This window comes from Sparus aurata, chromosome 4 (genome assembly GCF_900880675.1).
Source record: "Sparus aurata chromosome 4, fSpaAur1.1, whole genome shotgun sequence".
Classification (NCBI taxonomy): domain Eukaryota; kingdom Metazoa; phylum Chordata; class Actinopteri; order Spariformes; family Sparidae; genus Sparus; species Sparus aurata.
The window spans coordinates 31,807,094-31,830,775 of NC_044190.1; the positions used below are offsets into that span (position 1 = coordinate 31,807,094).

At 40.3% G+C, this 23,682-nt stretch overlaps 3 protein-coding genes across 5 annotated transcripts; 1 reads left to right on the top strand and 2 right to left on the bottom strand.

Moving 5' to 3' along the window:
- The first annotated feature begins 275 nt into the window (after window positions 1–275).
- On the top strand, window positions 276–6,458 carry styx (serine/threonine/tyrosine interacting protein). Its single transcript, XM_030415000.1, has 11 exons — window positions 276–499; window positions 900–932; window positions 2,913–2,966; window positions 3,050–3,147; window positions 3,249–3,309; window positions 3,407–3,443; window positions 3,520–3,559; window positions 3,700–3,750; window positions 4,317–4,389; window positions 5,201–5,294; window positions 5,881–6,458. The coding sequence occupies exons 1-11, from the start codon at window positions 332–334 to the stop codon at window positions 5,952–5,954; spliced, it is 783 nt and encodes a 260-aa protein (XP_030270860.1). The 5' UTR covers window positions 276–331; the 3' UTR covers window positions 5,955–6,458.
- Window positions 6,459–7,263: 805 nt separating this feature from the next.
- Window positions 7,264–11,044, bottom strand: gnpnat1 (glucosamine-phosphate N-acetyltransferase 1). 3 transcript variants are annotated; one of them, XM_030415002.1, is made up of 6 exons: window positions 10,850–11,044; window positions 9,746–9,909; window positions 9,559–9,621; window positions 9,200–9,327; window positions 8,566–8,627; window positions 7,264–8,414 (listed from the first exon to the last, which is right to left on the bottom strand). In XM_030415002.1, the coding sequence occupies exons 2-6, from the start codon at window positions 9,897–9,899 to the stop codon at window positions 8,267–8,269; spliced, it is 555 nt and encodes a 184-aa protein (XP_030270862.1). In that variant the 5' UTR covers window positions 9,900–9,909; window positions 10,850–11,044; the 3' UTR covers window positions 7,264–8,266. The 3 variants fall into 3 exon arrangements, with proteins under 3 accessions (XP_030270862.1, XP_030270861.1, XP_030270863.1); XM_030415001.1 differs by lacking the exon at window positions 10,850–11,044 and adding an exon at window positions 10,223–10,353; XM_030415003.1 differs by lacking the exon at window positions 10,850–11,044 and adding an exon at window positions 10,009–10,189.
- Window positions 11,045–11,426: 382 nt separating this feature from the next.
- On the bottom strand, window positions 11,427–23,548 carry LOC115580395 (E3 ubiquitin-protein ligase AMFR). Its single transcript, XM_030414685.1, has 14 exons — window positions 23,179–23,548; window positions 22,297–22,612; window positions 22,107–22,199; window positions 21,793–21,957; window positions 19,440–19,592; window positions 17,005–17,045; window positions 15,986–16,118; window positions 15,748–15,881; window positions 15,534–15,644; window positions 14,926–15,122; window positions 14,713–14,816; window positions 14,156–14,290; window positions 13,741–13,931; window positions 11,427–13,493 (listed from the first exon to the last, which is right to left on the bottom strand). Exons 2-14 carry the CDS (start codon window positions 22,549–22,551, stop codon window positions 13,337–13,339), a joined length of 1,869 nt encoding a protein of 622 aa, XP_030270545.1. The 5' UTR covers window positions 22,552–22,612; window positions 23,179–23,548; the 3' UTR covers window positions 11,427–13,336.
- Window positions 23,549–23,682: the final 134 nt, after the last annotated feature.

Consider the following 23,682-nt stretch of genomic DNA (forward strand, 5'->3'; position numbering starts at 1 on the left):
GAGGGGAAACTTGGATTTTGAACTCGTATTGATTGGATGTATTTGAAGGTCTTGAATAAATAAATGAATGAATTAATAAATAAATAAATACACAAATATAAAAAAAAACTATAAAAGAGGAATAAATACATACATAGAAAAAATATCTAAATAAATAAATGTATAATTCATAAATTCATAAATACATGAAAAGCTCCATGTGCTGTGCGCTTCGTGGATCTACCACCAGATGTCGCCCTCGCGCTCATTTCCTCTCTCTCTACGAGTCTTGTTTGCCATCTGCCGCGCGGTCACGTGACACATCTGTCAGGGGACAGCATGGCGGACATGCATGTGGAGCCTCACAACAAACTGCACCGATTGTCCAGCTAACCCCGCCGCGAGGAAACGTCGACACCGCGCGCAGAGCTGGGCCGCCGGCGCCCGAACACCCCGCAGAATGGACGACGACAACAAACTCCAGTTCCCGTCTCTGCCCGCGACCAAGGAGGACCTTCTGGTGAGTTTTGCACGGCAGCCCTGCGCTAGCCGACATGTCTATGTGCTGCTGGTGTCTGCCCGGCTAATCTGAGCTAACCTCTCCTGCCTCATTGTCCGGCCAGCTACAATTAAAAGCTCAGTACGCGTGTTTCCTGGTCGTGACTTCAAAACGTCCAAAATGCAGATGTGTTTGAACAGTCTCGTGTCGGTCTCTGGATGAGTCTGTGTCCAGTGGATCTCCTTCATGGCTTTTAGGTAGCGTGACTTGTTCACATTGAGTCCAAACATTAGCCACGTATGTGCTCAAAAGTAACTGGAGAACACCTTTAAAGTAAGCTTCAGCTGTCACACGAACACACACACACACACACACCAGCGTCCCTCTGCTGCTAACCTCGCCTTTAAACCCTCTTTTACAGGACTGGGCTTATCCAATGAGACGAGAAATGCAGGTATGTAAAAAGAGCCTGCAGCTTGAGGAGCAGTGTGGACAGCAGCAGCCTGTCTGTGTTCCTGTGTCTGTAGTTGGGAGTGGCTCAGTGACACAGTGATGCCCAGGGGCTTGTTTTCTGGTAGAAGCATACTGAATGTCACATGAGATATCTTATAGAGATATATTATGAGATATCTGTCTGCTGGAGGACGTGTTTTAATACCTGCCTACGACATATTGTGATGCTCTGCTCGTGTCATGCTGCTCCTCACATTAATGGTCAATACATAATAATGTGTTATTGAAGGTGGAGTTTTGTTTTATATGAGGTATAGCAGATGATTGCTTCAAACACTGGTGTGATCAATTTACATACAAGTCAAATTATTCTGTTAATGTGATGTATTGACCGACTATCTGTCCCGGGTGATTATCGGGGGCAATATTCAGCATTTACTGATTGTTCCGACGGATTTTCAATAAAACAACTCTTTTTTTTTTTTTAAAGTCTTACTTTCCTATGATCCAACATCCTCTCACATAATGTCCCTCCCACAACAGTGAGCATGTTTACGTGACCACAATCATATAATAAGGTTATGATAACAAAACACAACATTACATTAAAAAGGGGTTTATGTGATCCAGTCAATTAGTTGGATTTCTTTCCATGTACATGACGTAAAACTGCGTCATGTACATGACATGAGTTTTACGGCTACTACATGGTTTTTTGTTTTTCAAAACATCCCGTCAACCTCATGGCGTCTCTTTTCACCGGTCAGGGCTGTCCTCATGTGGGAGTTGTTAGGTTTTGCAAAACATGCTTCAAGTTATGCATATGAGCAGAAAACACATCTGCACTGATGTAAAAGAACAAAAGAAACAGGATTCATTGTATACATGAGATAAATAAAACGGAATATCGGGCACCAAACTTGGTTTGCAATAATCTGGTAACTCCATATATTGGAAAATGATCGGTTTATTAGTGTGCGTTTAAACGTGTTTATATCTGATTGGTAATATGTCAAATTAAGGCCTGTTAACACTGAATATTCTGAATCTGACTCCTCTTTAATTCATCACTGGTTGTTGGTAGTTTTGACATGAAGATTTCACTTTTATATATATCTCAATATTTGGAAAAACTCCTCAAAAGCACTTGAGAAATGCAAAGACAGTCAAATGAATACCAAAACATTGTTGCACCAAGACAAATAATGAGAAAACAAGATAGATAATATGATTCCTGCCTAGTCTGTATGATAAATAATCATCAGTAATTTAGATGTAATGATTGAAGCCATGGTCACACAGGACCAGTATTACCAGGGGACCTCATGGGATTAAGAAATTATTAAGCAAAGTCTTTATTTTACTCATATTTACGTGTCTGTTCGCATCTGTTCTTTAGCAACAACATCATTAATATAGTTCAGAGTTCTCTCTCACTTTCCACCGGTGTTGGAAGCATAAATACACATTTGCAGCTCATTAAGCTCGAGTAAAGATGCCTTTGCTCGGCTGTACTCGAGTATGACAACCCGTCAGTGCGCCTTACCTTCTTTGTCGTCACTTTTAATTGACAATGTAACTGATCTCCCAGCGCAGATGTCGACTGCTGTTCAACGTGCAGCCTCTGCCGTGAACACATTTCTTGTTCAGTAAGATGTTCTAAAAATAGTGCAACCCCAAATCCCCGCAGGACTAATGTTATTACACTATAATAAAGATATCCAAAATCTAAGACAGAGTATAATCTCATATCATGATATTGACATCATTCCGTGGACGGCGATCATCATAATATTCTGCTAAATCATCATCATACTATCGGCTGCTAGTTGTAATGTTATAATGCAGAATGTTTGCATATTTACTGGTAAAAGTATCAAGCTCGTAAAGAGACTGAATGAACCTGTATTTATCTCTTTGAACATCAAGTAATGTTTCTGCCAGTGTTGTTACTGATGTTCTGCTCTGTCTTTATTTCCAGGAGATATTACCGGGACTGTTTTTAGGTCCCTTCTCTGCTGCAATGAAAAGCAAGGTACATTTGACAGAATTTGACCATCAGAGACATCGTTAGCTCGTATTCTTATAGCTCATATTTTTTTCTGTTTCTCTGTCCAGCTGCCAATTCTTGAGAGACAGGGCATAACGCATATTGTGTGTGTCCGCCAAGACATTGAAGCCAATTTTATCAAACCCAATTTCCCTCATTCATTTAGGTAAGTAAGAGCTCAGTATCAGTGTGTTTAAACACTGGAATATTTGAAGTCACCTGAGTGCTTTCTTGCTAACACATGAACTTAATGTTGTATCTTTGCAGATACCTTGTATTAGATATTGCTGACAATCCAGTGGAAAATATTATAAGATTTTTCCCTACAGTGAGTTTTCACTTCCTTCTTAACAAGCTTTTCATTGCCTGTAGTACTTGACATTTACATTACGTCTAATATACTGCAATTCATTTACTCCTTACAGACTAAAGAATTTATTGATGGCTGCTTAGCAACAGGAGGTAAGGACGCACACACAGTTTTCAGACTCGAGTAGGAAGAAATTCTTTTATCAATGATCTTTGGTCTTTCTTTTAGGAAAGGTACTGGTTCATGGTAATGCAGGGATATCAAGAAGGTGAGGTTTGAATTCTCCATCACATATAACAGCTTGAGTTTTCTAAATAGCCTTAGATATTATATGTTATTATTTCTTAGACCAGAGCAGCAGAGGCCAAATTGCAGCTGTAAAAACATCTCCTCTGCTTCTTCTTTCAGTGCTGCCTTAGTGATTGCATACCTTATGGAAACATTTGGGATGAAGTACAGGTGAGTGTTTTTTTTATTCTTCACATCAAATAATAACTTTGTATTTTACCCTACTAAAATCACTTAAGGGCTGCAACAAGTAGTCCCTTCATCAGTTGCCAGCTATTTTGATAATCAGTTAATAATTTCAGTAATTCTTCAAGGAAATATGTTATATTTAATATGTTCTGGTTCTAGCTTCTTAAATGTCAAGATGTTACAGTAAATGAAGAGCCTTTGGGTTTTGGTTGGACAACAAAAACCATTTGAAGACGTGACCAGAAAATTGTGATTCGCAAGTTTTACTGACGATAAAGTCAATTAGCCATGCAGAAACCTGGCAAATTAATTGTGAATGAAAATTGTGATTAGTTGCAGATCTAACATACATCCTGAGTTTTATTTGCATTGACTTCATGTATAGATATATAAAACTACATAAAATAAGCTGGATGATAGTGTGCAAGTACTGTAAAGAAACATACTGCAGCACAGTTGCTGAAATATAAAACTTTTCAACAAATAGAGCCACACTGTTCTTCCCGTATTTGCTCCAGCGACATTCATACGTGCTGTTGATTCTGTAGGGATGCATTCAGCCACGTTCAGGAGAGGAGGTTCTGCATCAACCCCAATGTGGGCTTTGTGCATCAGCTACAGGTAAGTCCTCACTTCAAGATAAATTCTCATTAATCACCATGACAGTCCAATCAAAGAGCGAACATGTACAACTCATTCCTTATTACTGTAAATACATGCACTGCTGGCTTCTTTATCAAGAGGAGATACAGCTGCCTCCAGCTCCTTGGCTTTATAGGCTAGTGCGGCTGTATTAATGACTGCAGTGAAATGATTCAGCATCTAGAGCTCTAATCCTTTCATTCCCTCTCACAAGGGAAGCAATATGAAATATGGACTCGAGCAGTATCGCAGCACATAATATGCATCGTTGTCCTGCAACAGGCTCGTCCACATGACACGTTATCTCGCAGTATGTGTCGCCATTGTGAGCGATCTGCTTCTGGTGTGACTCTGCAAAAATATTTTCCTATCTCAATATGCATACGCGCCTCTGCAGTCTTTCAGACAGCCTTTGTTGGCCTCATTTAGCCGGCTACTTATTATTCTGACATCCAGCTGACGAGCAACATTAAGATGAGTCATTTGTTTTTGAGTAGTGTAAATCATGACAGTGTGCACATGTGAAGACACATCATTTATATTTGCTGTCATATAAACATGTTATTTTTAAAGTTGGTGGCACATGAGTGCATCAGTGGTAAACTTCTGTCCTAATGAACGATGATAAGAGATATTCTGCTATTAGCTATGACATTTTGCATATTTGTTTTGTTTCTGCCGGTGTAGTCACAACAACAGTTCAGGGATGAGCACACCGTGACTGTACATTACTCACACTGACGTCGGCTACTAAAGTCGTCTGTTATCATAATGAGTGTTTGTTTCCTAGGAATATGAAGCGATCTACCTAGCCAAATTGACCATTAAAATGATGTCACCGATGCAGTTGGGCAGGTCCTTCTCCATCCAAGCTGGGATGCCAGGTTTGTACTTAATGCACCCACACCGGTCTCCTCAGTGTTTTGGTCACTGGAGCAGCATTAGAGGGGAAAAAAAAGGAGTTGTGGCTCAGTGGGAATAAAACTAGTCTTGATTTTCCGCCACGACTAATTCTTAAGAAGCACTAGGAACAGTGTCGACAGGCATCATGTTATTTAGGCAGGGAGCGTGGTGGGGTTGCACATATTCATAATGGTGATAGTTTTTCTCCGAATCTCAGATATTCCAGCAAATGAGAGCCAGCTCCATCGTGGTTGATTTCACAACATCTTTTCTGAATGTCATGAATGTTTCTAATTAAAAGACACAACAGAAACTTACAAGCACTTCTTGCCCTCGAGAACTGGTTGCCTTGAAGACATTATGTCTCTTTCCCTTGTGACTTCACCCAGCACAGATTATGAAATATTCAGGGTTTCTTTTATCAACGGGGGTTTACAGTTATCCAACTGTCAAGTGATTGCAAACTGCTTATTCTGTACCCAACCCACGGGGTCATGAAGGAGGAACTTGCTTGTGTTGATGTATGCTGTATGATCAGTTATTCTTGTTTCCACATTTCTTTAACAGGAAGCCGTAAACGCAGCCTGGAGGAGGATGAGGATTTTGGAGCAATGCAGGTCACAGCAGCACAGAACGGATGAGCTTTGCTGATATTTAGCCACGTGGCGCAGTGCACTCAATTATATTTTTTTTTTACATTTTTAATGGGATTAAAAATGTAAATATTTGAACTTTTTCTAAGGGGAAGGGACGAGGGCGGGAACGGGCCCACTCGTGTCTGAGACACGGAGTACTGACGGGGATCGGGCAAATTTGATAACTCCTTTTTTTTCTTGAGCTGTATGCACTGATGGGAGATTTTTTGCAGTTTTATAGTATTTAAAGCATTTTGCATTTGCAGCGGGACAGTATTGCAATAATGCACTTTCGATACTTGAATTTGTGTAGACGACCAGAACGGGGCAGTCGGCAAAAAGGGAAAGTAGCCAGGACGTCGCCCAGCGGAAGACATGTGAAGAGGAATAGCTAATGCCTTTATTTTGGGAGTAATAGGATTAAGGACTAATATCAGGCTTAATGTGGGATAGTAAGGAATGGAATAATAACAACTCACTGCTTAATAAAAACAAGTCTGACTGAGTATATTTGAGCTGTGTTTTCATGTCATGATGTAATACTGTGTGCCAAAGCTTTGTAGTCTTGTTTCTAGTATTTGGGCTAAATTCTTTAGGACAAACCATCAAGGACACCATGCTGTGTATGTTACTAACAATAAAAACAGCCATTAGTTCACTGTACCAACACATTCTATATGGTGAGCTTTGGGGACAGAGAGTCTCCCACAAGGCTAAAATATAAGGATTCATTTGTTAAACAGGGTGATGTTAGCTCAGTTGGTAGAGCGGGCGTCCCATGTTCAGATGCTTTGTCCTTGCTGCGTGTCAGTCACCTCTCTCTCAACCTGTTTCATGTCATCTCTTAAGCTGAATAAAGCCATATAAAGGCCAAAAAAAATAAAATGTATAAAGCAAATTTGCAATGACAATATGGCTATGGAAATTACATTTTACTTATTATAAAAATATGGCTGTGACTCAGGAGGTAGAGCGGCTCGTCCATTGATCAGAAGGATGCTGGACATCTTGATACCCTTGGGCAACGTTCTAAACCCCAAATTGCCCCCAATAGCTCTTTCAACAGTGTGTGATTGACTGAGCTGAAAATATTGTTTCGGTTAGGAAGTGCAGTGTCGCTCTTGGTGAGCAGGTAGACACCTTGCAATGCAGCCTATACCATCATTGCCATAACAAACCAGTAGATGTGTCCATCCGAAAACTTCTGATTTGTTTAACAAAGCTTCAGCAAATACAAGTAATTTTTCAGCTTGGCAGTGCAAATGTCCCTGATTTTTTTTTTTTAACAGGTAGAAATATAAGCAAGAAAACACAGTAGGTCATAGAATAGTTTATGTGTCTATTACATATTTGGAAATAAATTACATTAAATATGTTCCCCTGTTCTCCAGATTAACAGCATAATTATAAATCTTAAATAAGAGGTCACTTACAAAAGTCATTCTTATCCGTTTCCCGTCACAAAATGTTTCAATCATTCTCACAGCTGTGATCAGATTTGTAAAATCAACCAAATACAAAACTTTTTGTTCACTAGAAATATTCTGCAATTTAACAGTCTTGACTTGATAGTAATGCATGTCTTTGAACCTTCATTATCCTGTAGTTTCCATCACCACCGTCAAAGAAGCATGCCAGGATAGAGTACTTTGAACCAAAAAGGACAGATGAGAAATGTTAAACCCAAGTAAAACCTAAAGAGACATTTCTGATCACGTTTAAAGAAAAAAAGTTGATTTTCTTTGGTGACTCGATGATCAATGCAACACAAATCTGTGAGACTAAAGTTGAATCATGATATAAAGTATTTACCTGAACCATACTTGGTTTTGTAGTGAATATGATAAGTTGTTGCCTGTCAAACATAATTTAATTATTATCTGATACATAACTTAATTTTGTACCGTCTTGATTTCCCAAACAACTATCTCTGCTAACTGCTGATGATACAATTTGTGTTTTCTCTGGATACACAGCAGATTACTTCAGGATGTATAATTAAGGATGTAACACAATAAGACATTACATTTACAGTAACTGACATTCTTCAGATGGTGGGGGAAGACGATGACAGGGCTCCGCCCTGGTGAGGTAGCCATGGTTACCAAAGGGACGGAGGATGATGTTGGACTAAAGCGGAGGGCTTCGACATAGGTTTATGTTTACCCCTGTGTTAGCATGAGCGTTCATGAAGGACTCCACTGTGCCACAACCGTGAACACAGTTGTTAAGACACGTTGTCAGTGTTAAGTTTTGATGTCAGTGGGTGAATAAAGGTGTGGTCCATGCCCCCAGAGGGAAGCGTAAAGCTGCTGTCCTCAGTCGGAAAACCGACACTGCATGTACGTCTCATCTGAGGCGCCGTAGCCGAACTTTTGGTAGAAGGCCACGTTTTTAGGTGCACATTCCAGTGTGATTTTATAGCAATTCAGTTTTTTGCTGAGAAGAGTGAGAGCTGAAACTAACCTGTAAAGGGAGGAGGGAAAGAGGGAAAAAGAGAAAGGGGGTAAGACTTCAAATAAACCAGCACAAATCGGATTTGTGTCATAAATACATGAATATATAAAACCAGTCAAAACAACGTGTCTTTGTGCGAGGCTCACACAGGTCTACGTACAGTTTGCCCAGCTGCTTCCCTCTGCACACGTCACTGACTACTACCTCCTCCACCCGGCCTCTCTGCAAACAGAACCAAGAGAGTCTTCATTTCAGTCATATTCTTTCAGTCACTTTCAAGATCAATAAATATATTGCTTTAATATGCTAAATTAATCTGCATATGTATTTCAAGGTAATACAAGTGTCACTTGTTTTTGGTTTATGACGGTGAACTATGTTAATAATTACCAACCTTCTAATAATCACGCCATTAATAAGTAACCTTTTTATGGGATCGGTCTTTAGGGGATATATAGAGAAAATACAGATATGCCCATTGTAAAAGATGTATAAAGTGTATTGCTGCCTCATCAGACAAAGAAAACTGGATATTATAGTGATATCACATGAAACTTTTGACATAACACAAAAACTTATAGTAAGATATGACACGAAAAGTGTCATGTTATAACAATGTCATAGGAAGAAAAGATTGCAGTTGCAATTTGATACATTTGTAGATCATAAGGTGAAAACATCTTGTTATAACAATAAACTTTTGACGTTACAATGCGGTGCTGATACGTTTTTCTGCTGTCGCAGCAATACAGTGTTGTAAATAGACATAAATTCCTTGCCGGGATGTAATTTACCTTTGCACACGAGTGGATGAATTTGTGCTCTGTTATCAATGTGGCCGTGGCAACGATCTGTCCCAGGTTTGTGTCCTCCACCACGACAACATAGTAGTCTCCCGTCTTCTTCATATGCTCAAACTTTTCTGGAAGCCAACAGACAACATATGTTTGTATTTCTACTATGCTTTCGGGATGATAGTACTTTCTCAAACATGTGTTCTGATGTATACAGAGACAACTGTTTCTGAATGAATTCCAAGTTGAACAACACTTTCAAATCTAAAAACTGTGTCAGTGGCAAATGTTCTGAACAGAATGATCAGAATCTCGAGTTTGTCTTATATAAAAGAAGTGTACAGTTTTATGTCACTTACTGGAGAACTGCTCTGGTGTGACATCGCCTGTCTGAGTAAGTTGAGATAAAACCTTGAAGAATCCTGAAACACAAAACCCAACAACAGTCGGTGAACATGCCTGAGGATAGCCTTACTCCATCCCTTATGAAAAGTGGTTACCAAATTCATAATCTCTTGAGAATACATCAAATGTTGTCCAACTCACCTCTGTTAAAGTCTGCCATACAGAGCGGCCTGAGCACCAGGCCTTCTCCTGGGTTGGACACGGAGATGGGCGGTGAAAAGGAGACAGTGTTGCTGCTCCAGTCCAGCTCCTGAAGCAGCGAGGGCTCAAACAGCGGAGTCTCGTCCAGCAGCATTCCACACTCTCTGAAAAACAGGCACACACACATACGCTCTGTCTGGTAAGTCCACATTCACATACACACCCATAAATGTGCACGCTTAAACACTGAAATTACAACACACTTTTTCTAATCCTTCGTAGACACTATCAGCACAATAAGTTGGCATGGAAGTGTGTTCGGTCTAAGTCAAACAGAACTTTGACCTGAAAAATACAGTTTCAGTTGGTGGAGGCTTGTCAGCACTCTACTGTCATGTTTCAGTGGTTGACAAGTCAGCTGGCAGGTACATGAGGACACCTTTTCTATGAAGTACAATGCACATCCCATCCGCTTACATCACACACTGACACCATTCATTCATCCATTCATTTTTCCAGGATATAGTCCAGGATATGTAAAGTGAGACGGCCCCCATTCAGGTAACAAGACCAACAGGTAACACTAGCAGTGCCTCTGGGGGGGGATTAACTGATTTTTGATAGTTTAAATCAAATTAAAGTAGCTTTAACTAGACTTGTAATTATGGTTTCCATGGCAGCAAAACACAATTACACATGTCATAATTTCCAAATCAGCAAACCACATAAGTAAGACTGTAATAATAAGCTTATTAATGTCAAGACTTAACCTGTGTTATATTTGACCAAACTCTTCATGCATGAAAGAAAGAAAGAAAGAAAGAAAGAAAGAAAGACATTCTTCACTTAAGTTAGTTTCCCATTGTTTTGGCTAGCTAACGTAATGTTAGCAACATATAACTACTTTAATTATCGTCATATAGCTATCTAATAAAGCCACAAGGTTTAATGTAACGTTAATGTTTAAAGCGTTTTACTTTTCTGGTGTGTGCTGTCAAACAGCTAGCTATCCAACTTCACACACTTCACATTAAAAGCTAGCGTAAACATGAACTCTTCGGGGATCGCATGTTTAGCAGTTAGCCAGCTAGCTAATGAACTTACCGGTATAAAAACACACACACAAGAAGAGAAGGTCCGGTTAAATTCCCACGCTTGGTTGCTGTAGAACGACGACTGGGAAGTTGGACTAGCTCTGTGTGAGGTTGGGCTACATCATTAAGTTGAATAGTGTGGGTGTTTTCGGCTGCTGTTTCCGCTTGGCATCAGCTCTTCTGTATGACGTGGCAGAGACGCTGGAGGTGACGGGGCGCACCCCAATGACGTCAATCGACCAAACGCACATCCCAGTCTGATGTAAACTACAATCTATTTCTTCTTCTTCTTGTACGATTCCGGCAGTTTAGACGCTGTTTACAATCTATTTCTGATTACATCGACAGTGATGTATGACTCCAGACCGTGAAATGTCTGTTTTGAAGACACACACAGACAAATTGGACTAATAAACTCAAAGGTCCATTGCACTGGTTACAATCTACTGAAGATTGGACTGGGTTCACTATCATTGTTGCATTTTCGATGGTGAAATCTTTATAAAGTAATAAAGCATGTCTGCAGCGGCGTTTGGACAATAGAGACATTACATCAACAAAGCCAATTCATCACAAGGAGACGGATGTAAATTACTGTATTTTGTTAAAAAGCTGTAGAAGCTCTGTTTATTGAGTCTTTTGTATTAACATATTTTACAAAAACTAGATTTACAGAAATTATCCATAACTGATCCATTCTTGATTTAGGCACAAAAATACAGGAAAGCTCAGTTCAAAAACTATTTCAGTTCTGATTAAATAAGTTATGGTTATGAAAGATAACCAATGAATAGGAAAATAGACCATGGATATTAAGACTTGTTAAATAACCTCATGGAAAAAATGAAAACAAAAATGTCCAATTCCAATTTTTTTTTTCAGTCACATTTGACTAATTTAAATCTAAATCCTGTATCATATCCTTTTACAATACTCCCCAAACAGAGTTTGAGCAATAAAATAAACACACAATGAAGATCACAACACTTCAGCTTTACATGGAAGTCTGTGGGCTGCTCTTTGGGATATAGTGGAAGGAAACAAAAGCACTTGTCTATATTCATGCATACCTCACCTCAATCTGTCCTTGCTGTGTAATCACAAGAAATCCAACACTTATAATGCAGTCTCAATGTTTGTGTCCATCGATATTTCTCAGTCAGCTTCAGATTTAGTGACATTTGACCCAAAATGTTTCAGTAGCCCTGTCCATGGTGGACATTGTTGCACATTATTCGAAAAAAGATCTTTGAGCAGAGGATGATTACGTTCCTCGCTGGTATGATTTTTAATTAGCACACCTCAATGTGAGTGGACAAAGGCCGCGCAAATAAAGCACCCTTCAGTTTTTTTCATAATGATTCATTTCAAATCATAGAATATCTAGAAGTGTCAAGTCAAAGGCAAGTGGATTTATTGTTAGGTCTTAAAAATGTTGTCACAAAGCATCTTCAAAAGACTATCTAGCAAGTCCAGCTGTCAAAGACTTAACATCTACATACCGTAAAAATCGTGATGGACACAGATGGCAAAGGACTCCATTATTATACTGCAAAATAAAATTTTCTTACTGAGGGAGAACTGCTCGTGAACAGAGGTTAATTAAAGAAAGACTAAAAGGATGACTCCCATTGTACTTGTACAAAATGTAATACACCCCCTCAGTTGTCTTTTTTGTTTTCCAAGGGAACAGTAATAGAAAACAAAGATTTACAGGCCCACCCCCCTTGTTAAATAACAAAATGCAAATAGTTGCAATGGGTGATATTTCACACTAGATACAGAACCCGTGTGGGTCCAAAACACTTTGTTTGCAGCATTATTTTTGATAGAAACATTCATATTTGACAGAAAGGCTGACCAATACTAAAGTGACATTCTCTTACTCAAAGGTAAGAAATAAAATTGTGTTGTTAATTTGCCTACACTAAATTCACAGTTGAAACTCATAAAAGAATAACACACAAATACATCAGGTGAGTTTCTTCATCCAGAATATATAGCTCTCTGCCATGAGCAACACAAATGAAAAAAAAACAAGTCAGATAAAACGAAGACAAACAAGGACCCAAACAGCTTCATCTAGTAATAACACCTTCAAACCCCTCTCATAAAAGACTCTTCTGAATGCAAAGCATGCTCATTTTTTGACAACCAGTCCCAATCACAGCAGATACTGACTCCCCACTTGAGCTGGTGGTTGCGATGTGTGGCACATGAATAAAGGGCGATGCAACATTGCATTTCTTGCACCCATCAATTTATAATATGCTCAGAATATTCTGTAATCAGTGAGGCGGGAGCCATTCACAACAGTCCCATCTTATCTAGACGGCCCAAAACAATCCAAAGGCCATGTTTGCGATGCTTTTTAAATATTTAATTGGCGATGACCACTGACTGTACAATTAATGGTGGGTGGGGGGTCGAAATAGCTCTGTCTGTGCCTGTTGGGATGATGATATCGTAGACTGTTCTGCTGAGGCCAATCTTTGTTTCAGGGTGCAGGGTCTTGCTGATTTTGCATGCGTCTTTCTGCAGCTGCCGCCATGGTTCTACGTCTCAGCACAGTCAAGTTAAAATCTGGAGCAATGTCCTCCTCCAGTCCAGGCAAATCCTCATCCTGGTCCTCTGGACTCTTGTTCAGGTACCTCCTACAGGGAATTATTGAAAAACACTTGATCATGGGTGCAGACCAGAGATGTCATGTTACTACTTTGCAGTACTCTACAACCGGGCCTCTGTTCACAGGCTGACACAGGTCAAACACAACTTGTACAGTTGAGCTATGATGCACATTCTAGTATTCAAAAACAGAAATAAAAAGATCTTGTTTTTGAATTGAATGTCTTTTGAATACAATACAAAGCTTAGCACTACTTCAACCAGCTGAGTACAAACCTGCGTGCCTGCTGGAGCAGCTCTTCTTTTCTCTGCTTCAACATCTTCTGCCTCTCCTCTGCTGACTTTGAAAAACGTCCTCCTCTCACCTCCATGTTGTCTGCCTCACTGAGGCCCTGATCAGCTGATCCACTGGCTCCTTCATCCTCTTCTGATGCAGGGTTCGCCTGTGAAGGGCCACGCTCTATGGCCTGATGAAAGAGCACAGAAAAAAAAATACTGAGACTGATTGTTGCATTCTGGCAATCAAGAAAACTACATGAATATGATCAACATTAAACAGGGAGCCAGGAAGGAATGAGAGTTGTTGGAGAAATCAGGAGAGTGATGTGTTATCAAAATAAGGTTTGGAGGCATCAAGTAAAAACAATGAAAAGTGACACTGCTATTAACATTTTAACCTCAAATGACTGACCTGTGTTGGGAAAGGCACCTGGATGCGTCCCTCCAGGATGTTGTCAGTAGTGACCTCCACAGAGCGAGTCAACTGCAGGTCCTGCATAACCAGGTAGGAGGGCACCTGAGGGAACATCTCCTGGATCTGATGGGCCTGATGACCAGCAGGTAAACAGAAATAAAGACAATGGTGGAAAAATGATTTAGATAGACTGATGATGAAAGAACATCAGAACTACATTTTTTAAGAGGCGAAAACAAGCAGGGCTCTGTGATTTACAAGTACATCAAACGAGCGTTTTACCACAAAGTCAAATACAATTTAAGCGGTAATGATGTTACAAGCATTTGGGCAATGGCAACATTTTAGCACAACAGACACTGGCTACTCATAAATAGTGACAGGAGAAGTGAAGTTGAGTGACAAAATGATGGCAGCGCTGACTTTATGCAAAGGAAGTATAAAAAAAAAACTGTCAACAAAAAAAGAGTAAACACCTGGCATAACATTTCTATCCATGCATCATATTTCATAAAATCAACAGGAAAATCATTAGACTGTGAACTTGAACGCACCATGGCCATGAGCTGGGAGTTGTTTGCCTGAGCGATGCCCAAGATATTGGTGGTGTGCATTACTTCCACGGAGAAACTGGGCAGCCAGCTGGCAATGCGAGATCCTGTAGAACAATGTACAGATATTCTATAATTCATTGTCACACACAGCCTATCTGATAAACAGTAACTCCACAACCAGATGATCCTTGGGTTTGTGTCTGACAGACGTACCATCAAAGTGGAAGAAGTGATTGTGTTGGTTGATATGTGGTCTGGCATCTGCAGCAGCACCTACTGGGCCAATGTTGTCTTCAATACCGCCACCCTGCTGCTGGTTTCTGGCCTGGCCCCCGTCCCCACTAATGTTCAGGGATGTCCGACAAGTAGGACAAGAGGTGTCCTGCTCGAGCCACGAGCGCAAGCAAGAGCTAGAAAAGACACATAAGAATAAAATGTTATTACGGACTTTCTCTGTATTAAAAACAGTCTTGTGTAACTGCACATCAGGATCTTAATGAAGCCAAGTCTTCACCAAACTGCTACAACTCGGCTGAAGGACAGCAGATACATATCAAAACAAAGAAAATCATAATTCATTTGAACTGTTCTACAGTTTACAACAAAAGTATATATTTATCTAACTTGCAAGATTGCAGATTTTGGATACTAGACAACGTAAAGATATTGCACTCAAGGCAGGTATAACTTGTTGCATGCTTTTCCTGCTGCCTCTACTTCAGCTATCTTTAAGTAAAGAGAAACAGGCACCAGAAATCACTCCCTACACAGTCTCCATTATGTATACAAGCAACTGCTGCTGAATGAAAGAAGCATTTTACTTGTGGAAGAGATGTCCACAGGGTAGTTTGCGTGCTGTCGACATGGCATCCCAGCAGATGGCACAATCATCATCATTAGCTGCAAGCTCCTCTGCAGTGGCAACAGCAAATCTGCAAAAGTCATATCAGATTAGTAATAATTCCATTAAAAAAAACATCACAAAATCACCAAGTAACAAGGGGAAAAAACATTTTAGATAAAATATATAATGACCTGGCCTCCATGTTGTTGATGACACGGAGGTAGTTTTTGTGACGGCGCACACGGCGCTGGACCTCGTGGAAGAGGTACCGCAGCTGCATGAAGATAACCAAGCTTGCCATAGACAGCCAGATGTTACCAAAGAGCTAATGAGAGACATATGGGGAAAAAGTATTAAAGATCAGGAGAGCTGATTAGCTAAATTCTCATAAAAATCACATTGTGATCACATGTTCTCTCTGTCTCTTACCAGCATGTGTATATGGTGAACGAGGTCCAGGAAGAGCATAGCCAGCTCCATGATGAAGTCTGTGTAGTAGACATACGTTCCCTTACCCTCCCAGGTCCCTGGATGCTTCAGATCCCACAGATGAATGGAGTATCTGAGGGGACATGCACAGCTCTTTCAGGTCATGAAGTAGAAGGGGTGGATTCATAAGAGTTTCTTGAGCAAACAGTAGCCATGTTTCCATAAAATGTCAAGCGAATATGAAGCGAAAGTTTGGAAATTTCGCTAAAACTGTAAAGAAGTCGGAACGTGATTTTCCATAAACTGTTTTGAAACTAGAGAGATCAGGAGATGTGATGTTTCTTTCAAGGATGGGGCAGAGGAATCCTTCCTCAACAGTCAACACGTGGCTAATGCTATCAGACATTTTATCGCAGATAGTGGAAACAGCTGATCAGTCATGTGAGTTGAACGGTCGATCATGTCTTTTTCTGATCAAGCAATCACAAATTTTAAGTGTCACACATACCAATACATTCAATAAAGCCTCCTTACTAAAATAAAAGTTTAATCACAGAGTTGCTATAAGAAGTTTCCTAATCACTCTTAAACTATGACTCCTTGTAAGATGCTTTAAGCTAAATTAGGAGGTAGACCCAGGTAATATTTAGACAGTATGGTGGATGATGTGGCCCTTGGATTGCAGATTGGCAATTTAGACAAAATTCATGTTTGAAACAAAGATGCTGTAAAAGAATTAATGGACACTGTACCTGCAATCAGTTTACAAGTTTGAAAGTTAGACTAAAGATTTACAAGCACTGAGGCTGATTAGAGTCATTCCGGCTGCTTGTATAATCCTAACCAGCCTCTCTGGGACAATGGAGCCTTTCATACGATTGTAATGGAACTGGAGGCAAACAAATGGTGTCGCTAACATTAGCTCCTGATTCTAAATCTGATCAAGCTATGTCATCCCTTCTGCTTCGCCGTGGGTGCACGTGCATGCATGTGTGAGGAGGCTCTAAGAAGGGACTTACCGCATGATGACATGTCCAGTGCGTACAGTCACCAGCAGACACTGAGGATGTTGAGGACAACAATGACATGTATTAATCACAATGGAAATATTACATAAAAAAAAAAAGGATGTAAAATAAGGAGAAAATGGTAACATCAGAGGCTGGAATGACAATTGGGGCTAATTTAAATGCACCAGTAAGCCATTTTTGACAGCCTGCATGCACTGAAACTGGCACTCCTAAATGAAATGCTAATTGACGTTAATAATTACAGACGTTTATTCCTGCTACATATAACCACATTATCTTTAGATTCTTTTTCCTGTTTTCAAAACCACTTATAGTGTGGCTAAGCCTAAGAAAAGACAATAGTGATACAGCATAGTATAATCACTGTTTGCAAACCATTTCATGCAATGGAGGACATTTCCTGCTGCAGACTATAATAAATTCCATGTTTATGTTGTCCACATCTTTATTTTGCCTTCTTACCATTTAACCAGCTGAAACTGAGGACTTTAAAAATATTTTGATCTCCTGGTCAAATAATATGCCAATGTTTTCTCACTGAGAAAAACAGACAAACAGAATCTGAGAAACATTACTTATTTAGTGAGCCATAGTCAAGAATAAGCCTGTTGAATAAAGCCCTGATCTTTAAAAACTATATTCCCTGGCCAAAAAAAAGGTCAAGATTTATTTCCATCCAGTATTGCATTAATTTTTCACCAAGATCTTGTATTGATGATGGGAGAGTCGGACTACTGCGCAAAAGCTTTCTGCAGCACATTCCAAAGATTCTCAGTGGGGTTAAGGTCTGGACTCTGTGGTGGCCAATCCATGTGCGAAAATGATGTCTCATGCTACTTGAACCACTCTTTCACAATTTGCGCACGATGAATCCTGGCATTGTCACCTTGGAATATGGCTGTGCCCTCAGGGAGGAAATAACCTGGCCATTCAGTATATTTAGGTAGTCAGCTGACCTCATTCTTTGGGCACATGATGTTGCTGAACAGAGATGTGACCAAATGCAGCAACTCCAGATCATAGCACTGCCTCCACAGGCTTGAACAGTAGGCACTAGGCATGATGGGTGCATCACTTCATCTGCCTCTCTTCTTACCCTGACACGCCCATCACTCTGGAACAGGGTAAATCTGGACTCATCAGACCACATGACTTTCTTTCATTGCTCCAGAGTCCAATCTTTATGCTCCCTAGCAAACTGAAGCCTTTTTTTCCAATTAGCCTCACTGATTAGTGGTTTTCTTAAGGCTACACAGCTGTTCAGTCCCAATCCCCTGAGTTCCCTTCACATTCAGTGCGTTTACATGCACAGCTTAGTCAGATTACAGCCATAGTTCGACTATGCTGCTCAATCGGACAACTGCAATTATCCGAGTATACATGCCGGTGAGAAAATCGAATTACTGCCGAAAGCACGTCATACCCCGGTACGCTAGGTGGCGCTGTGCCCATTTCAACTAGTGGTAACGGGGCCACCTCCGGCTGACCTCTTTACGTCACCAGCTGCCTCGGCATTCAAGAAAGATGGCGTACGAAGAGCGAGACGAAGCTACATCTTTGTACACTTCGTATATGGTGTACATGATAATTACACAAACTAGATGCACAATGGCGCTCGGGGAAAAATCTCGCACCTGCGCAGAATACAAAATCCGATCCGATCCGCTGGAAACGTATACATGCAGGAGTTAATGCGACTTTCAATCGAATAATCTACGTGGTGTAATTCGACTATGAGAAATCCGATCCGGTCCGATTTTAGTCAGACTAAGGTGTATACATGCATCTTAAAAATCCGATCATAGTCAGACTAAGGCAGTAATTCGGTTTTCTTGAGTGTCATGTAAACGCACTGACTGTGCTTGAGGAAATGTTCTTACTTTCACTATCAAACATAGCCCTGAGTTCTACTGTTGTTTTTCTACGATTTTAACGTTTAAGTGATCGCCGATCGCAATCAAACAGGATTTTTTTTCCGACCACATTTCTTCCTCGAAGACGATGGTTCCCCACTATCCTTCCATTTTTTATTAATGCGTTGGATAGTTCTTCACCCAAATTTTAGTAGTTTCTGCAACCTCCTTAGATGTTTTCTCTGCTTGATGCATGCCAATGCATTTGACCCTTCTCAAACAGACTAACATCTTTTCCACGACCATGGGATGTGTCTTTCAACAAAGTTGTTTAAGAAATGAGAAGCTACTCATTGCATCAGTTGGGGTTAAATAACTTGTTGCCAGCTGAAAGATAATCGCCCATGCAGTAATTATCCAATAGGAGGCTCTTACCTATTTGCTTAGTTAAATCCAGGTGGCAACTTTTTTTTCAGCCAGGCAGTGTATATGGGCTTTGTAAACCAGAAATTTGAAAAACATAAACAGTCCCTAAGAGTCTGAGCTAATCTTAGTCAAAATGATACTCACCTCTGCTGCCATAAAGGAGAGGGTGTGCATGCCATGGGAAGCTCCCAGCAGGCCGCAGACCACAGCCAAGCCACAGCAGTCCAGTAGCAGGGAGACCAGCAGACAAAGCACTCGAACATGGCTGTTCATGGGAGTCGAGGGCGAGAAAGACAGCTGGAGGGGAAGAAAATGTAATTTATAAGTGGATTGTTTTTCCCTTTCGCTGTGTCCTCAAGTTGTTGGGGATGTTTTGCTTGCACTGGCTTGGGAAGAGTTCATGTGGGCCTGAACAGCATACCAAGAGATTTTCATGCTGGATTTTCTGCAACAGTCCAAATGATGTGACTTTTAAACACATTCTTGAATGCCCCACCTCAGTGCCTTTCTGCACTCTGCTAACAGAGAGCAACACTAGCCAATGTTACTTCAGTGTCTACTAACATGAATTAACGACTGGCTTCCACTACAACACATGCTGTATGTTCCACAAAGCCTCTTTGACATTCACAATCACATAGTACAGATTATCGAGGCATTTAGAGAATACAACGAATCAAACAATAAGACATCTGCATGTAGGTTTTCATGAAACGTGCAACTGTTGATAGCAAAAAATGTCTAATGAAATATAAAAACAATACAGTTTAGAAGTGGGTTATATTCCTAATAGAAAAGGGAAAATAAAAAAAGGCTTTTTGTTTACCAGCTTACAGACAGAAATGCATGACATGTGTTAGTATCTGGCACTGTATCATACTCAAAGGGCATTTCCACTGTTGTAACCAAGTGGAAAAAGTGAACTCTTCTGTTCCAAATTTTACACAACCCATTTAAAATTAATTAACTCCTTACATACCACCAACGCATGCTTTACTGGCAATACAGGACTGTCAGACTGTTAACTGACAGCTAATGTCCTCTAACACATCTGAGCTGAATGAATACATTTAACTAATTCGATAAAACTTTAAAACCCCAGCAACAAGTGCAGTTACATGAAAGACCTTTCACTCTAAGCAGTTTAACCTACATGTCTGGTCTTAACCTCAAAGCTACATTCCACAGAAATAGGGAGACAGGAAGGAAGGCAGCTGGGCTAACACAACTGACAGACTTCAACCTACAAAGAACATGTGTAAGGCAGATCTATAGACAAAGCTGAGAGACCACGCCTAGCAGACAGTTACACATACAAACACACAAGCATATATGGTAGAGAAGATTCACAATCACTCACAGACACACACACACACACACACACACACATATATACATACATACATACATACATGTGCACATACACACAGGTACATTTTAAAAAGCACTGCAGGTAGAAGTGATCGTCGGGTACACTCAGCAGTACATAACAACTGGAATACCAGCTTCATTTCCATTCTAAATTTCATTGCTTGCAAGGAGCTGATTTAATTTGATATTTTGTTTACCCCAACGGGCATGACACAATCTGATACAGGGACATGTCAGTGTAGTGGCTGAAGCTGTATCAGTAGCCTTACAAGCCAGTACAAGAAACTATAAATAGAGCCAGAACTGAAGAGAGTACAGTTACTCTCAGACTCAAGGAAATCTCACAACACCCTTTAAAAAGAAAACACTGTTTAAAGGTTAAAAGTGTATTAATCAGGTACTGGCAAATGCCAGGTTTTATCTAGTATTGCCTTGAGGCAAAAAAAACAAGGCAACCACAATAACGTAGGTCTAGTATATTCCTATAGGTCCTATTATATCATAGAATAACTCACAGCTGAGAATAATCATGTTATAAATCCACACTTACAACTAGTACTTACTAAAGCCATCATGACCATTTCAAAGTCCTGCATCTATGCAATTAAAGGAGCATTTAAATACTGTTTCTAACTTCCATTTCTGAAGTTGTGCTTATTTTCTGTCCCAACGAATTAAAGAGCTTATCATTTACAGGTTCCCATGTCAATAATGTCCTTTAGACATTGTCCTTTTAGAAATCGACTTCAAAGTAATTCTTTGTAGGCAGAGAGGACAAACCTAAAGGGCTTTAAGTTCTCTAAACAAAGGAAACTAACTATGAAAAACTATGTGATGAGTTACTACCGTCTAGTCACAAATGACCCTAAAAAGTTTCTAGACTTCCGTTTTGTTTTGTAGCCTGACTTGCTGATTAAACATCGGGTACAATATATGTTGTTGTTACCAATCTCGGTTGAAATAGATGGTACATATTCATGAGAGTAAATCTGAAACAATAACGGACTTACAATAACACAATAAATGTGGTTTACTGCCCGGCCCTAAACCATACAAGGTAGTCATAAAACAATATTTTGCGGCGCTACAAAGAAGAAAATATATAGTTTTGTTTTATGATACTTACGTATTCAAATCGGTCTTTGCAGAGCTGCACCATGAGATGGAGAAAGACCAGGGCAGAGAACCACAAACACCACATGACCACCTCCTCCACTGTCTGCACGTTCAATACGCCAAAGATAAATATGAACTTATAGAAGATGAAGTTCCAGAACTTGTCCTTCAGGTGCTGAGGAATGAACACAGATCGAATTAGATGCGTTCATCCTGATAAATCTGCACACATGTAAAGCTGCATAGACTTTTGAAATTAGATAAATATTTGTCATCAAAGTAGCTGTACTCATCAATTTAACACTGTTAAAGACGGAGACTCACCTGCTTCTCACTGACTCTGAGTGGGCCAAACACCACATACTGAATCATTTTAGCAATTAACATCAAAGAGCAGCAGAACGTGTTAACTAAGACCTGGGGAGGCACAGAGAAAACAGGGAAAATTAGTCTTTGTAAAAACAGATTAATCTCATCAAGCAATGCAAGGTCCTGCACTTAAGGTATCACTCACCCATACAAAGAGACTGTCTGTGACAAGGTACCACAGGACAGTGGTTGCCAATTCTGTGTTACTAATGTCATTGTTTAGGTGTTCAAGATCCACATCAGAGGGAGCTGGTGTTTCATCAGCGTCCAGGGCCCCAAACCCCGGGTCAGTCACAGTGGTGTAGGCACTGAAGATGCTGCCAGCAAGCAAAGCTACACTCAGTGCGGTGTAGGTCTGCAGGCTGGGCCATGGAAACCTCTCCAAAAACATAAGAGGCATTGCAGCGTTTGCTGTCCTGTCCTCTCCTCAACTTGTTAAAATGGCGTTGGGAAGAGACAACCTGGGAGGGCAGAAATAAAGTAGTTGACGTTAGCATTGGCCAGATTTTTTGCTAAACTGAGGGTCAGGTGTAAACATTAGCTCTGAGAAACCTTGGTTAGCTACGAAAGCGATGGCATAGAGGCGTCTCAATGATACGTGTGAATTTTGCAATGATTTTGAATTAATTGCCAAAACACAAAGGCAAGATTTTTCTATTAGTTGCCAAGAAGTTAGAAGACTTACTAACCGGATGTTAGCGAACCCATTTTCGGTTCTCAAGCAAAGCTAACTTCACGTTCGCTCAATACAGCTGATAAAGGTTCAAAATAGCTCACTTGCGAATTGAACTGTCTTTAGTGAAAAGTGTCTTATAGATAAAACCAGCCAAAAAAGTGAGAACCGGGGACCTGGGATCAACCTTGGCCAACATTCACAACCATTCAATGATATGAGTTCACGCCCCTGACATGAACAGTTAGCTATTTACCTGGCTAACGTTACCTAATACTAGCTTAGTGGTTGGCTAATATTAGCTACGCAGCTAGCCATTATAAGCAAGCGCCAGACACGAAGCTTGTCACTTACAGTTTGCCACAAATGTTGTCAAACACAATATCCAACGTCCCTCGTTGTGTTCAGTGTTGTACTTTTAGTCCAGCTGTACTGAGAACATCGTAGTTGACAACAGCGTCATGTTTGTTTCACGGAGCTGGCAGCTGGCTGACGGGAAGCTTCGTCTTACTCGCTTGTGAGGTTTTTACGTCAGCTTGCATCCTTACTGTTGCATTACCGCCACCACGTGGAGGTTGTGAACTCTGCAGTAGGCCCAGTCAACTTCTTTATCAAGTGGGGCCAGATTTAAAAACTGAGCCACAGCCTGCATTGATTATGTCATATGTCTGAGCTGTAAAGCATTTAAGTAAAACAGTGCATTTTTATCTCTTGTCTCCTCTTTGCTTATTAGGATCATTCACTACTTACACCTCTTCCTCCACCATCTTGTGCAATTATCCTGTGCAATACTATTTTATTTATTTTTTACATATTCATATTCATACACGAGTTTGTTTATTTTCAAACACTGTATTT

What these genes read in the sequence shown, in the direction of transcription:
- gnpnat1 (XM_030415001.1), bottom strand. Translation starts at nt 10,302, where the DNA reads ATGGGGGCCGTCTCACTTTACATATCCTGGACTATATCCTGGAAAAAT. An exon ending in TATGGCAGACTTTAACAGAG is followed by an intron (nt 9,622 to 9,745) that starts GTGAGTTGGACA and finishes TTTGTGTTTCAG; the next exon opens with GATTCTTCAAGGTTTTATCT. An exon ending in TCATCCACTCGTGTGCAAAG is followed by an intron (nt 8,628 to 9,199) that starts GTAAATTACATC and finishes TTCTGTTTGCAG; the next exon opens with AGAGGCCGGGTGGAGGAGGT.
- LOC115580395 (XM_030414685.1), bottom strand. Translation starts at nt 22,551, where the DNA reads ATGCCTCTTATGTTTTTGGAGAGGTTTCCATGGCCCAGCCTGCAGACC. An exon ending in GCAAAGACCGATTTGAATAC is followed by an intron (nt 19,593 to 21,792) that starts GTAAGTATCATA and finishes CTTCCCCTCCAG; the next exon opens with CTGTCTTTCTCGCCCTCGAC. An exon ending in CTGCTCCAGCAGGCACGCAG is followed by an intron (nt 13,494 to 13,740) that starts GTTTGTACTCAG and finishes AATTCCCTGTAG; the next exon opens with GAGGTACCTGAACAAGAGTC.
- styx (XM_030415000.1), top strand. Translation starts at nt 332, where the DNA reads ATGTGGAGCCTCACAACAAACTGCACCGATTGTCCAGCTAACCCCGCC. An exon ending in TTATAAGATTTTTCCCTACA is followed by an intron (nt 3,310 to 3,406) that starts GTGAGTTTTCAC and finishes TACTCCTTACAG; the next exon opens with ACTAAAGAATTTATTGATGG. An exon ending in TGGCTGCTTAGCAACAGGAG is followed by an intron (nt 3,444 to 3,519) that starts GTAAGGACGCAC and finishes TCTTTCTTTTAG; the next exon opens with GAAAGGTACTGGTTCATGGT.